The sequence below is a fragment of the Nanorana parkeri genome, unplaced genomic scaffold (assembly GCF_000935625.1).
Source record: "Nanorana parkeri isolate BGI_ZX_2015 unplaced genomic scaffold, ASM93562v1 scaffold321, whole genome shotgun sequence".
In the NCBI taxonomy this organism is placed as follows: Eukaryota; Metazoa; Chordata; class Amphibia; order Anura; family Dicroglossidae; genus Nanorana; species Nanorana parkeri.
In genome coordinates, this window is record NW_017306589.1 from 1,472,755 (window position 1) to 1,486,701 (window position 13,947).

Sequence of the window (13,947 nt, forward strand, 5' to 3'; positions counted from 1 at the left end):
GATTCATGGGAAACAGAGGCTTTTAATCATGGGGGCAGTCTGCATGCACATTGGGAATCCCCACTCCTCCAGACTGACACCCACCCATCAAGGGATTATGCTATTTGCATAACTCCTCCCAAAATCCATCCCATTGCTTGCATCATGGCTGAGGGCTCTTGAGAAGAATACTGCTGGCTCCTCCCACCAGCCATGATCTGCTGCATTGCATAAAGAAGCACAGAGACCTAGTGATGATGTCACTGGGTCCCAAGTAAGGTATGTAATGAAAACTGAAGTTCTATTAAAAAATGTCATTATCATGTTGACAGGGAGGGGGAGGAGGAAGCAGGGAAGCCAAAATATGAGCAGATTCATCTTCAGCGTTATCCTTTGTAATGATGTTTTCCTCGTGTCTGGTGTCCATCTGCATTTCTTTGTTCCATCATTTACATTGGTGAAGGTTTACTTGGTCTCTTGTCGCGTCTGATGTTTCATTGATCTTCTTCCTTTGGACTATTAGCAGGGTTTCCTGAGTCGTCGCTTGAAGAGCTCCATAAAGAGGACAAAGAGTCAACCCAAGCTAGATCGGACCAGCAGCTTTCGACAGATCCTCCCACGGTTCCGGAGTGCTGACCATGACAGGTGAGGAGGGCTCAACCTTCCAGTAGCTTAAAGGGCCAGTGTAGCTTATTTTCAGAGAAGTGTCTGGCGACCCACCCAGCTCACTGATGTCACTTTTTGCCAGGAGCTCGGCGGGTCGCAAGCCAGAGCGTCATGCTCAGCTCTTGGCCCCCGCAGGATTTACCATTAGGCAGAGTAGGCACATGCCTACAGGCTCCCTCCATAGAGGGGTGCCATGCTACTTTGCCTCATTCCCAGTCAAGATACAACACCAGCAATGGCATTCTGCACAAAATGCACCCTCCTAAGCCGGTTTCCGCAAACACAGAGGACGGACCCTGGCGCTGTGTAAGTGTGCCCTGGTAAATGCCTATCTGGTGTGGATAGGCGTTTCTGATGCCGGGGGTCCTTTTCTGCATATGTGAAAGCCACCGGGTCCCCCAGCAGGTAAGGGCACGGGCTCAGGCTAAACAGATTTCCATACATGCCTACAGGTGCCCGAAATGGAAATCCGGCCCTGGCAACTGGTGACCCCTGTGAGTTGGGCGGGACGCCAGACCATGTGTCACAGGTTCCTAAGAGCTCTTAGCAACCTGGGAGGCTGTGGCTGCCACCCTGCCGCCCCCTACATCACCTGGCTGCCCCCCAGTGAGATGCCATCTGCCTTCCTGTTACACCACATGCAGCAGCCTGAACGTCCCGTAACGTAGTTACGCATGGCTACACGCAGATCTGATCCTGCAGATCAGTGCGGGTCTGGGTGCCCACACCTGGATGCAGACAATGTCCGGGTGCAGGCACCTGCACTGGCAACGATGTGCAGGCTTGTCTCAGCCTATAACCGCGTGCAGCTGTCTCCCATAGGGAGGTAGAGGCTGGATCATGCAGTTACATGCAGCACCTATCCCTCCTGGGATCTGATCTCTGCATGGACGTGCACGCTGTATGGACATACATGCCAGTCTTAATGAGCCCTTAGTTTGCTGGGTATTAAACAATTGCTATTTTTGTCCCCGTAAAATATTGTTTTTTACTTTTTTTCATCCTTTGTTGCTTCTCCAGCTTCTCTCAGCCACCTCCTGTCTACATGCACATTCCAGCATCGCCATCACATCATTGCCCTGTACGGGTTTCCTCATAGTAACAATGGTTGACCATGCCTGTGCAATGTGTGTCGGCACAGCTGCTTGTGGTCTCCACCAGGGGGAGCCTGTGGCACGAGGGCAACACAGGGAAACAATTGGTAGACAGAGAAATAATGTTGTCACCCCATAAGAGGAAATACCTGAATGGCAGGATCACCAGCCATTATTGTAATAAAAGTTACCGATTTAAATAGATCATTACCTCCATCACTGTCACTTTTGCTGGACAGCTTGGTCTGCATGTAACTGTGGAGTTGGGTGTAGGCCATGCAATATGTCTTTGGGTTCGGAGTTTTTCTCACTCAATAAATAGTGTACAGATTGCAGTAATATGTATACAGGTAGGCGTCAAGGACTGTCACCAATGTCTCTGTCTTGTCGCCTCTCTCCCTTAGGGCTCGCCTTATGCAGGCATTCAAGGAATCGCACTCCCATGAGTCTTTGCTGAGTCCGAGCAGCGCTGCGGAGGCCTTGGATCTGAATCTGGATGAAGATTCGGTGGTGAAACCCGTGCACAGCAGTATCTTGGGACAGGAGTTTTGTTTTGAGGTAGCGTTCTTGTTGAAAGCTGAACTTCAGTCTTGCACAGTTGTACCGGCTCCTCCCCTGGACTGAAATTACTCTGATTTCACTGCACACTGTGAGCGTCTAAGTCAAATATAGCCCACCTCATTTCCTGGCTGGAGGATGTCCAACACCATCTAACCCTTTTCTCTCCTGCCTGACTGTCCCTGGCCCACCCCTTTCATTCATTGGATTTCTGTCCTTTCAATGATGGAGGTCCAGCATCACATGTGGGAATTACGTAGGGCGGTTTGCATGCATAGAACGCCCACTGACCTACATCCATCACGGCATTTTGATATTTCCATATCTCCTCCCAAGAGCCAGCCCACTGCTTGCATCAGGGTGCTGTGATATTTTCAGTAAGCTATGTACAGTAAGTACCCAGCTGGCCACCAGCCATGATCTGCCTGCATTGCATAGAGATTCTTTTTTAAGAGTTCCTCCAAGCTAAGAAGGCTGAGAAAGGCTGACTTAGACAGCGAGGTGATACCTCCACAATGACAGACCTTAAAAACCTTTTAGAGGTTCTAACCCCTCCCTGCCCTATTCAAAGCTAAATTGTGTCTGGTGTTGGCCTCACTTTTCTGTTGCATTGGCCCTCAATGATCTTTGATGCTCCACCACAGCAAGGTTTGAGTTGTCCTGTGAGTTGGTGTACATACTGCATCATCTCTGACCCATCTTCTTCTCCTCTGCAGGTGACAACAGCATCGGGTACCAAATGCTTTGCCTGTCGTTCGGCCGCTGAGAGGGACAAATGGATAGAGAACCTGCAGAGAGCCGTCAAGCCCAACAAGGTATGAAGCTGGTTTCATTTATTATGAACAGTCTGTTTGTTGCTTTGTTGAACTTTCGTACAGTACATGGCTCCCTTACCCGAGCACTTCTACTGCCGTGTGCGAACGTGTGAATTAAACATGAGCAGAGGATTTACTGGCACTTTCTTATCTACTGCACTGTGAACTCTATTGGCACGTCTGTATGTTTAGGATGGTCTGTCTGGTATAAAACAGTTGTGTCTGTGGTTGTTGTCACATGTGCACAGTGTTCCCAGTAGAGCTTGGACAAGGTCCATTGTCTTCAGGTCCCATGTGAGAGGTCCCCAAGCTTTGGCCAAGTTCAGGTATAACAAGGGAGCATTGTAACAATGCATGAAATGGAACTGATTTTATTTATAGCTGAATCTATGTGTAAGAAGGGTTTCATATCTAAAACATATACACCTCTGCTTGTTTCACGTACCTGGTATGGCCTGAATGATGAGGGAGGCTCCTTCTGTAACTCTCATCAGAGCACCCATGAGGATGGCAATGGTAGTGCACAGACAGAGAGAGACACCAGTGCCTTTAGATGCTAATGGCCCGCTGGTATTGGTGAGATGATGCCGGTAACTGGATGCAGGACCCTCCGGTTCCAGAGGAGCAGCTGTAGGCCTGATGGCAGCAGAGAAGCAGGAAGCTGAATCAGGCGGACCGGATCAGTAGCTGGCAGGCGAGGAGGTGCAGGATGGGAGGCAGAGGTGAAGTCAGTGGAAGCCGGGTCGGAACCAAACAGATAGTCAGAGCCAAATAAGGAAGCAGAGAGAGTAGTCAGACAGGCCGGGGTCAAAGGGCAGGCAGCAGACAAAAGGAATCGGGAACAAGCTGGGTCAATACAGGAGTCAGATGCAGGAACAGCTCAAGGTCTTCCAGCAACTATCAGTTGCTGCTCAGTGTTTAAATAGGCTGACTGGCGCCAATAGGTGTAACGGGAGTGTGCGTGCACGCCGCGCCTCACGTACCGCAATGCGTCCATGCACATGTACCCGCTAATTGGCTACTATGCGCGTGTCTGCGCGCCACAGCGCGGGCTGTAAGTCGGGCCATTCTCATGCTGTGGGCAGTAGTCCTAGGTTCCTGACAGCTTGCCAGCTCACCCAACCGGCAGTCATCATGGTGTAGAGAAAAATGGGTAAAGGAACTAGATCAAATAACAGACTAGCAGTGGCTTGAAGTCCTGCAAAGGATTCCTCTGGTGCAGCTATCTTCTTCCTACTTTGGACTGAACGAACGTTCAGGTTTTATGTTTGCCTTGGATTCGAGTTTAAATTGTGAGCAGAGAATTCTCTTGTTTATACAGTATGATACTTCTGAGAACTTGGTGAGAGGCTTCTTGACTTCTTCATCAATGGATCTGACATCCATATGTGACTCGCGCGCTATTATTTGTCCCAACTGCGGACTAAAAACTGACTGGTTGCTCCAGGTGACGTCTCTTGCTTTCTCATTGCCCAGTTTTAAGGAAGTGAGGATTGGCTGCAACGGACAGACACATCCTACCTGTGTTCTTATAGTCCGTTCACAGGCCAGGCCACTTGGGGAATACCGCGTTATACAGTACTTAATTACTGTACTGTTAATTATTGGAATCCTAAAAATTGCTGCCAAAATCATGACCTTTCACAACCCTGCTGGACCGGTAGAGGTGACATTGTTCCTTCTATGTATACTATAGAATATTTTATTATTCTCTAGTCTAGTGGATGGCGTATGCTATAGTCCAGTACTGATTTACTAAATTTAAAGTGGAAGTAGAATTAAAAAGACAAATGGCCGATCAGCAGGCTTTCTATGGCAGAAGAGACTGTGTAAGTCTCTTTTGCTAGGAAAGCTTCTTTGCTGCCTGTTAGCATTTTTTTTCTGTACACTGAACCACATGTACACATTGGCATGCCGTGATGAAATAGCTCCTGTGTGCACGCATGGGAGCTACGTCATCGGGGCCCAGCTAATCAAGCAGCCAAACACTCAAAACCCAGAGGAAAGACAGGATGAAGATGGAAGCATCAGAAGGGGAGGAGCACAGCGTTGGAGGGGATCATTTGGCAGGTAAGTCTTCCATAATGTGCTTATACACTCTGTGTACTAGCACATTATGGCTGAAGATTCCTGGAGTCATTTTTTTGTTTTTTTTAAATCTCATTTTACATCTGTTTCAATAAAAGTTTAAAAAATTTTTTTAGAATTGGTTAAACCAATAAGAAGCAGCTTTCTGCAATAGTTGTCCTGTCTCCGCTGCTGTCCCCCTGCAGACTCACTTCTCTGTAATTCAGTCCTGGAAAATTCTAAATTAAGGAAGAGTAGGAAGAGTGTGACGGTGGCTGTCGCAAATCCCACCACTGCCACCAATATGTGATGATGGCACGCTCAGCCTCACCCTGCACAGTGGTTTTCCAGCTCAGGGGACAACAGTCTAGTGCCAGCATAGTGATTGTCACTGGGCTCTGTTAACCCTGTAGACACATAAACCACTAAACCCTAGAACATAAAACTACAGTTAAATAATTAATCTTATATAATCCCTAATATACATTAAACAGTAGCTGCCGCAACATGTTTCAACGGAAACACACACCGTTCACATTATCTGCTGTAACAATGCTGACCTTAAAGGAGAACTATGGGGTTAAGGCTTTTCCCCATAGTTCTCCTTAGGGTAACGGGAGGACACAAACTAGTGTCCTCCCGTCACCCTAGGCTCAGTATGCCACGAGTTGTAGCTCGCAGTATACTGAGACGCCGCAGTATACCGCAAGCTTCTGCTCGCGGTATACTGAGACGCCGCAGCTGAAGCGGATCCCGACAATTGTGCCGGGATCCGCCCAGCTGCGTGACTGACAGCTGGCTCTGCCTATCTAGAGGCAGAGCCAGCTGTACCCGCCCCCTCCCCCGTCCATTCCGCCAGTCAGCGCTGGCGGATCGCGGAGGGGGGAATCCAGCTCCTCCCCTGTCATGGTAGAGAGCTGTGACAGGATCGAGAGGTGAGCGAATGCCGGTATGTGTTCGCTCACCTTCCGATCTACTGAGCCGACCTGTGACAGTCTCATTGTCACAGGTCGGCTAGAACTATGAGGTGAGTGAAAAGCACTCACCTCATAGTTCTCCTTTAAGGAAATGTCTGGGGTAATCACTGGCACGCAGACAGGAAGGTAACAGAGTTTAGCATACTTCTTCAAAGAGACGGGAATACTTTCATTTTTGAGTAAAACAATTAGAAAACCAGCCTAACAATATTAAAACATTTGAATTAAAGAAAAGTAAAAAAAAAAAGCAAGACAATGTTACAGAAATAATAAAGTAGATAATAAGCAACAGCAGTAAGACAATAAGCAACCGTAAAATAAATGACATTAAAAGTGAAAAGGGGCTTAGCAATGCTTGCCTAGTCTTTGGTTTCGGCAGAGTCCAATCCGCTGTCCAGTCTGATGTATTAAACTAATCGACTCTCATGAGCTCACGGCATGGTTTAGATCAGGGGTGGCAAACTCTGGCCCTCGAGCTGTGGTGAAACTACAAATCCCATGATGCATCTGCCTCTGCGAGTCGTGCCCATGGCTGTGAGAATCTTGCAAAGCCTCAAGGGACTTCCACAACAGCTGGAGGGCCGCAGTTTGCCACCCCTGGTTTAGATGAAAACGTGAAAGCTGTTAGCTAGCAATTGCAGCAGCTTTTTGTGGATCCTTTATAGGGTGCCCCTGAGCCAATCCACACCTAATTTAAGAGTATCAATGTCAAGGTTTTCAGATTACTATGTTTCACAATCCAACAACCATCATATTACTGAATACAATGAAATCACAATTTGATAGATATCAAACATCATATTGATCTAATTAACATTCTCTTTATGAGATGCAATGGGCCCAATCTGCCTTCTTTTTACATTACGGCATAGGGATGTTTGGTATCAAACTGATTGGTATTCGCTGATACATTATTATAGTTTATAAAAAATATTTCCATTATAGCCAAAGTTATAAAAGTTTTATAAACTCTAACTGCGGAGTTCAAAAATCAGTAGTGTGGAATCACATACCAGACAGGCATTTTACCACTGCTAATAACAGGATTGGTTTAAGAGACATCCTGCTAATGGGTTTTATGACATCCAATTAGCCATTTATGACGATTGATTTAAGAGGTTTTATAGATTATCAGCTAGGCATGATTTATGACCGTGCTATAAATTTTGTTTATCCAACTTAATTTGCTGCAACTGGTTGTGTTCTAGTGTGGGGGTGTTCGATAGTGTCTATGGCTTTTAAAAGTTGACTTGATGGAGCACAAACATTCAATTTTACTTTAAAGGAGAACTATGGGATTAGTGTTTTCCCCCTTAGTTCTCCTAAGGGTGATGGGAGGACACAAACTAGCGTCCTCCCGTGACCCAAAGCTCAGTATACCGCGAGCTACAGCTTGCGGTATACTGAGAACGCCGCAGCCGGGACGGATCCCGACATTACTGTCGAGATCCATCCAGCTGCGTGATTGACAGCTGGCTCTGCCTATCAGAGCCAGCTGTCCCCACCCCTCCCCCGTCCGTTCCGCCAGTCAGCGCTGGAGGATCGGACAGGGGAGGGGGAATCCCTGCAGGGAGCCGTGAGTGACAGTCATGGCTCTCTGCAGGGAGATGATCGAGAAGTGAGCGAGCGACGGTATGTGCTCGCTCACTTCCCGATCCATTGAGCCGACGTGTGACAGTTTCATTGTCACACGTCGGCTCGACCTATGAGGCTGAGTGAAAATCACCCACCTCATAGTTGTCCTTTAAATTTAGCTTTTTTGAGAAATAAGGATGGCCAACCCAACTTCCTCATTCTCATAGGAGTTCATTTTTGATATTACCCCCGTTTCCTCTTAGTGATGTTTTGACTTCTAACAGGGTGAAAAAGTAACCTTTTTATCTAGATTTTCCCAAAAAAAGTGACGGTGGACGGGCTGGACACATGCTAATACCTTATATCTCTTGGGGCTTTGGTACTAACTCATGCCACAATTCTTGGCTCAATTCCCGAGTTCTGGATGTTCCCATCTACTTCAAAAATTTGTTACCGGCAACACAAACAAAAAATCATTCCTGAAAAAGGAGGTGACCACTGCTAATTCTTATTCTGCGAGTGCTAGTTTCTTGGCTGTCATGTGTATCCTCATGCTTCAGTACTTCGTGTCCCTCACCTGGAACAAGCATGTAAGGATGTCTATCTCTCTATCTATCTATCTATCTATCTATCTATCTATCTATCTATCTATCTATCTATCTATCTATCTATCCATCTATTTCCAATCTCTATCTATCGCTCTCTCTCTCTCTCTCTCTATCTCTCTATCTATATATATCTCTACCTGCAAATGTATGATGGTCTCATGAAAGGTAAAACTTGCTTGCCGAATTTGGGCTCATTTTCTTTCCTTTCTTTTTTCTGACTGCACCCATACCTACCTCCATCAATCTTTTTCTATCTATCTATCTATCTATCTATCTATCTATCTATCTATCTATCTATCTATCTATCTATCTACTTGCAAGTGCATGATGGTCTCAATAAAGGTAAAACTTGCTTGCCAAATTTGTGCACATTTTCCTTCCTTTTTTCTGACTCAGCCCATACCTACCTCCACCAATCTTTTTCTATCTATCTATCTATCTATCTATCTATCTATCTATCTATCTATCTATCTATCTATCTATCTATCTATCTATTGTTCTTATTTTTTCTGACTGCACCCATACCTACCTCCATCAATCTTTTTCTATCTATCTATCTATCTATCTATCTATCTATCTATCTATCTATCTATCTATCTATCTATCTACTTGCAAGTGCATGATGGTCTCAATAAAGGTAAAACTTGCTTGCCAAATTTGTGCACATTTTCCTTCCTTTTTTCTGACTCAGCCCATACCTACCTCCACCAATCTTTTTCTATCTATCTATCTATCTATCTATCTATCTATCTATCTATTGTTCTTTCTCTCTGTCTCTCTCTCAATCTCAAATCTATCTGTTTATCTCTGTAAATATCTAACGCGAGCTCAGCTCGTCTTGAAGAATACTGTCACCTTTCTTTTGGAACAAGAAAACATATTTTCCATACAGTTGCGGCCCCAGTATGACACAAGAACTATTTCTCATGTGGAGTGCGGACAGTGACAGTAGATACATTCTGATTATCTGATCCTCAGTCAGCAGGTTTTAGCATCCTCTCTTGTCCATCCAGACGCGTTCCTATGGCCAGCTCTGTTAGTCTACCTAGTTCCATTTAATTTCAATTCAATACATTTTCATTTTGTTTCATTTTTAACACACCTTTTTTTTTTGTTAGTAAAGGGTATTCATGTAAGATGATTGCTATACTTATCTTGATGGCTTAAAAATAGTTTAATTTATTAATTTCTAAAGGAAAGTCCTCATCAGCCCATAATTACGTAGAATAAAAAGTTCCATTAAGAAAGACTATTGACCTGAAAAATAAATGTGATATAATTGGATAAAATAACCTTTCCTTGCGTTCATCTACTCTTTGTTTGAACACCTTTTAATTAAATACAGAGTTTCTTTGTCTAAAGATTAATATGTGACATCACTGTAGTGGCTTTCTACAAAGTGGACCTACCTCATGACATTCCATTGCCCTTGGCTCTGAAGAAGAAGGTGACATGAGATTGTAGAGAGTAACACTTAATGTGGACTTATAGATAAAAGCTGCCAACCTCCTGCCCTATTTACAGCTTGAATGCAGGAAAAAGTTCTAAAGGACCTCTTACATATAATTATCATACACGGCTAGGCACATGCTAAAGTATTTGGTCAGAAATTCCTATTGGTAGACAGTGTGTGAACATCATTCCCCTTAAACCCTCAGCTGAGATCAAAGTAAAATCTTTGGGCATACGGCCACTTAACTGACCTCTTTGATTGCCCAAAGTAGAGTTTTCTGCAAGATGGGTCAGTATTTCAGAATTCTTTTATTGTTATTAGTGGTATTTATAGAGCGCCGACAATTTACGCAGCGCACATTCACATTAGTCCCTGCCCTCAAGGAGCTTACAGTCTATGGTCCCAAACACACGACACATGTGCACCGACAAAAAATGTATTTTGTTTCGATTCGGATTTTGCGTTATTTCGTTTTTCGGGATTCGGGTCCGAAATCGAATTCGTTTCGGGATTCGGAAAAATTTGTTAGCGGTAGTCCATTCGAAATGTGACAGGGAATGAAAATGTAAAACATTTTTTTACAGTCTGCAGAAGAGGACTGAAAAAAGCGTGAGGTTCCCCCCCAATTCATACCAGAACCTTTAGGTCTGGCAGCAATGTTAGGAGTGAACCCCCCTCCCCCCCCCCAAGCTAAAACAAAAACAAAAAGTGCCTGGGGTTCCCCCCAAAATCCATACCAGGCCCTTTAGGTCTGGTGGGATTTTTAAGGGGGAACCACAGCCCCCAAAAATGGGGGGGTGGGAGATGCCATTCGGGTCTGTGAGGCATTCGGGAGTTCAATTTGCTATGTAGCATTTGACAGCTGAGAAGGTCAAATGCGCGTGAGGGGGGTGGAATCAGATGGCACTGCCACTATGCCCTGAATGGGCATGTGAGAATGTCCCTTTAAAAATCGAGCAAGCTGCCGGAATCATGCAGCGAAAAAACAATGCAAAAGATTGATTTCAGCCATTTAGAACTAGGTCTCTAAATTTATTGCACCATCCACTAAGTTCTTCAGAAGTCGGCACACTCCCTTTTTTCCCCCAGCAGCAGGCACACACGCAATCTGCTGCATGAAATATAGCTCGTTGTCCACACTTCTTTTCTGGTTTGGCTCATAAGTGACCCAGAAAGTCTGGAAAATGCCCCTGCCGCACAGACAATTAACACAGCTAAAAATTGTGGCTCAGTCAGCACGTCACTTTAAGCCAAGCACAAATAATTAGCAAGATAAAGTGTGCAGCGCTAACTCCATCTTAGCGTGCATTAAAGAGCAGCATATAGGAAATGGCAGCTCGGCGGGAACGTCACACTACATTACTGACGGCGAATAAAAAGACGTTTATGGTACTATATGCATTCGTATTACAAATGACAGCGCTCATTAATCATTGAAATGCGTGTCGTGTCTTGATTAGTACAAGTCTTATATCTGTTGGTTGTAATATATGGCGTGACGCGTCACCCCCTCATCGCCTTTGCGTGCTGCTCCACCCTGACTGACAGATTGCAGGCCGTGAGAACAGATTAATCAGATGTAGTTTATTACCGCCAACTGGAGGGGAATCGTCTCTTGCCTAGTCCGATGCTGAAAGTTGATGCAGGCCTTTGATTGGTTGTTGTTGCTTTGCTACGGCATTGTTTATTCGAAAGCAGATCTTGCATAAAAATATCAGGCCAGCCCTTTATATCCAGGTCCACCCCTCCATCTAATAACACCGCATGATCACTGTAAAGAAAAGCACCTGTGGCTTTCATACTGGAGCAAGAGTGATGTTACTCCTGCATCTTCCCGCACGATTTGGTCTGCTCAGTATTAGGAGTTAGCAGTAATCAATCTGCGGCGTGCACTTCTTAAGTACGTTGTTAGGCCGCTTATCGGGTCAATCAGGTAGGCCTCCCGAAGGGCAATTATTATTATTATTATACAGGATTTATATAGCACAGCGCTTTACAATATAAGGAAGACATTACAATCACAATACAATTCAAGACAAGATGGTAAGGAGGCCCTGCCCCTGAGGGCTTACAATCTAAAAGGGAGGGGCCAGTGATACAGGAAGAGGTAGCTGTGTGGGGATGAATTGTTTGAGAACATGATGGTTGAGTGGTTAGGTTGAGGTGGGATAGGCTTCCCTGAAGAGATGAGTCTTAAGGGATCGCCTAAAGGCAATCAGAGTGGGAGATAGACGGACGTGTTGGGGTAGAGAAGAACACGCACGGTTAAAGGAACACGCATGGCAAGCTGACAACATCGCAGCTAATTGCAAGGCAGGAGATTAGCGTAGTCAGTAAGTGCTGTTACTGGCAGGATCTCCAGGTAAGGAAATGCAACAGATTGACAAAAAAGACTATTTGCTTAAAGAGTAATTCCACTTTTGTTGAGAGAAAAAATAAATCAATCCTCTCTGGGTGAGGATTGCAAGGATTGCAAGGATTTTAACAAACTTTGTCTCAGTTTCCTACCTGTTTCTGTTCTGAAGAAATGGCAGTTTGTTGCAGCATGTCCTTTCCAAATTGATCCCTGAATGGGAGGGTCTGATCCCTGAATGGGAGGGTCTGATCCCTGAATGCAGGGGCGGACTGGGCCGGGGGGCAGGGTGGCGATTGCCCCCCGGGCCTCTCCGATGCCGTAGCGTACGGCCCCCGTGACCCCCACTGTCGCTGGCATCCGATGCGGCATCTGTGATCGGCGGCCGCTGGGTCCTCGGCTTCTCGGGCTGCCCTCTACACTGCCTGATTAGAGGGCCGCTTCTGCTTGATCTAGCTGGATGAGGCAGGAGAGGCCCTCTAATCAGGCAGTGTAGAGGGCAGCCCGAGAAGCCGAGGACCCAGCGGCCGCCGATCACAGATGCCGCATCGGATGCCGGCGACAGTGGGGGACCCCTGCCTGAATGGGAGGGTCTGGGTTCATTAAAACCAGCTGGTGGACTTCCTGTGTTGTAATGAGGAAAGTTGCAGTGTCGGCATCCCTTTAGTAGCTATTATCCCTTAGGGAGTATCTCACCAAAAATGAAATTCCTCTTGCAAGGGATGCCAAAAATTATAATTGTATCTTATTGCAGACTTCTGGGAAAATCAGTCAGGCAATCACAGAAGCAGGAAGTGACATTTCTGGGGGTGTTCCATACACCAACTGGCCGCCAGGCCGCCATATTGCATTGAATATGTTTGACAGATTTAGAACATTACAGCAGTTTTAAATGGAAATGTCATTGATAATAACATTAAATTACAAAATGGTACAACAATTATACAGTACATGCTAAATTCAGTTTTAAATATTTTTTCATGTTTATATTTTTGTGGAGTTACTCTTTAAGGAAACAGTATACAGTGAGGCATGATGCCGGAAATACTGTAGTAAGATTAAGGCTGGGTTCACACCTAGGTGTATTAAATATGCGCGTTTCGCGTCGCGCGTTTTTACCGCGTTTCCGTGGGCTACTTGGCTGTATCCCAATGGAAACACGAGACCAAAACGCCCCAAAGAAGTACATGTACTTCTTTGGGCGTAGTCCGTTTTGTAGCGCGTTCAGACGGGCTGAAATACGCCCAGGTGTGAACCATACCCATAGGAAATAATGGGATTTCGGTGTTTGAGCGTTTTGCAGAGCGTTCGAATGCGCTACAAAGCGCCCGGGTGTGAACCAGGCCTTAGGATTTACATGCACTGTTAAAAAACAGCTTGATCAACTTCCTGCCCCAGCCTGTGATTGAAGAGTGTTGGAGCCGCAGACTCTCTGCTAACTCCTTCCATCACTGTGTTCCTTGTAAGTACATGCAGGACACCAGATTGACTCCTAGTGCTGCTTCTCCTGCTTCCAGTCTGCGTGCTGCTGTATAGCCAATTAACCACTTGAAGACCGGGGTGTTTCACCCCCTTCCTGGCCAGGCCATTTTTCAGTATTCAGCGCTGCGGTACTTTGACTGACGTTTATTCCGTCATGCAATGCTGTACTGATACGAATTTCATACCATTTTTGGGGGACAGATAGAGCTTTCTTTTGGTGGTATTTAATCACCACTGGGGGTTTTATTTTTTACTATATAACAAAAAAAGTACCCTAAATTTTGAAAAAAAACATGTTTCCCTATAAAATGTTATGAAAC

General features: G+C 45.4%; 1 protein-coding gene across 4 annotated transcripts in view; it reads left to right on the forward strand.

Moving 5' to 3' along the window:
- SYNGAP1 (synaptic Ras GTPase activating protein 1) overlaps window positions 1-13,947 on the forward strand; it is a 214,219-nt gene that overhangs the window by 119,163 nt on the left and 81,109 nt on the right. For all 4 annotated transcript variants that reach the window (XM_018558134.1, XM_018558137.1, XM_018558136.1 and 1 more), the window contains 3 exons: window positions 503-624; window positions 2,144-2,297; window positions 3,014-3,112. In XM_018558134.1, coding sequence (XP_018413636.1) covers window positions 503-624; window positions 2,144-2,297; window positions 3,014-3,112 — 375 coding nt within the window. The remainder of the gene's footprint in view (window positions 1-502; window positions 625-2,143; window positions 2,298-3,013; window positions 3,113-13,947) is intronic.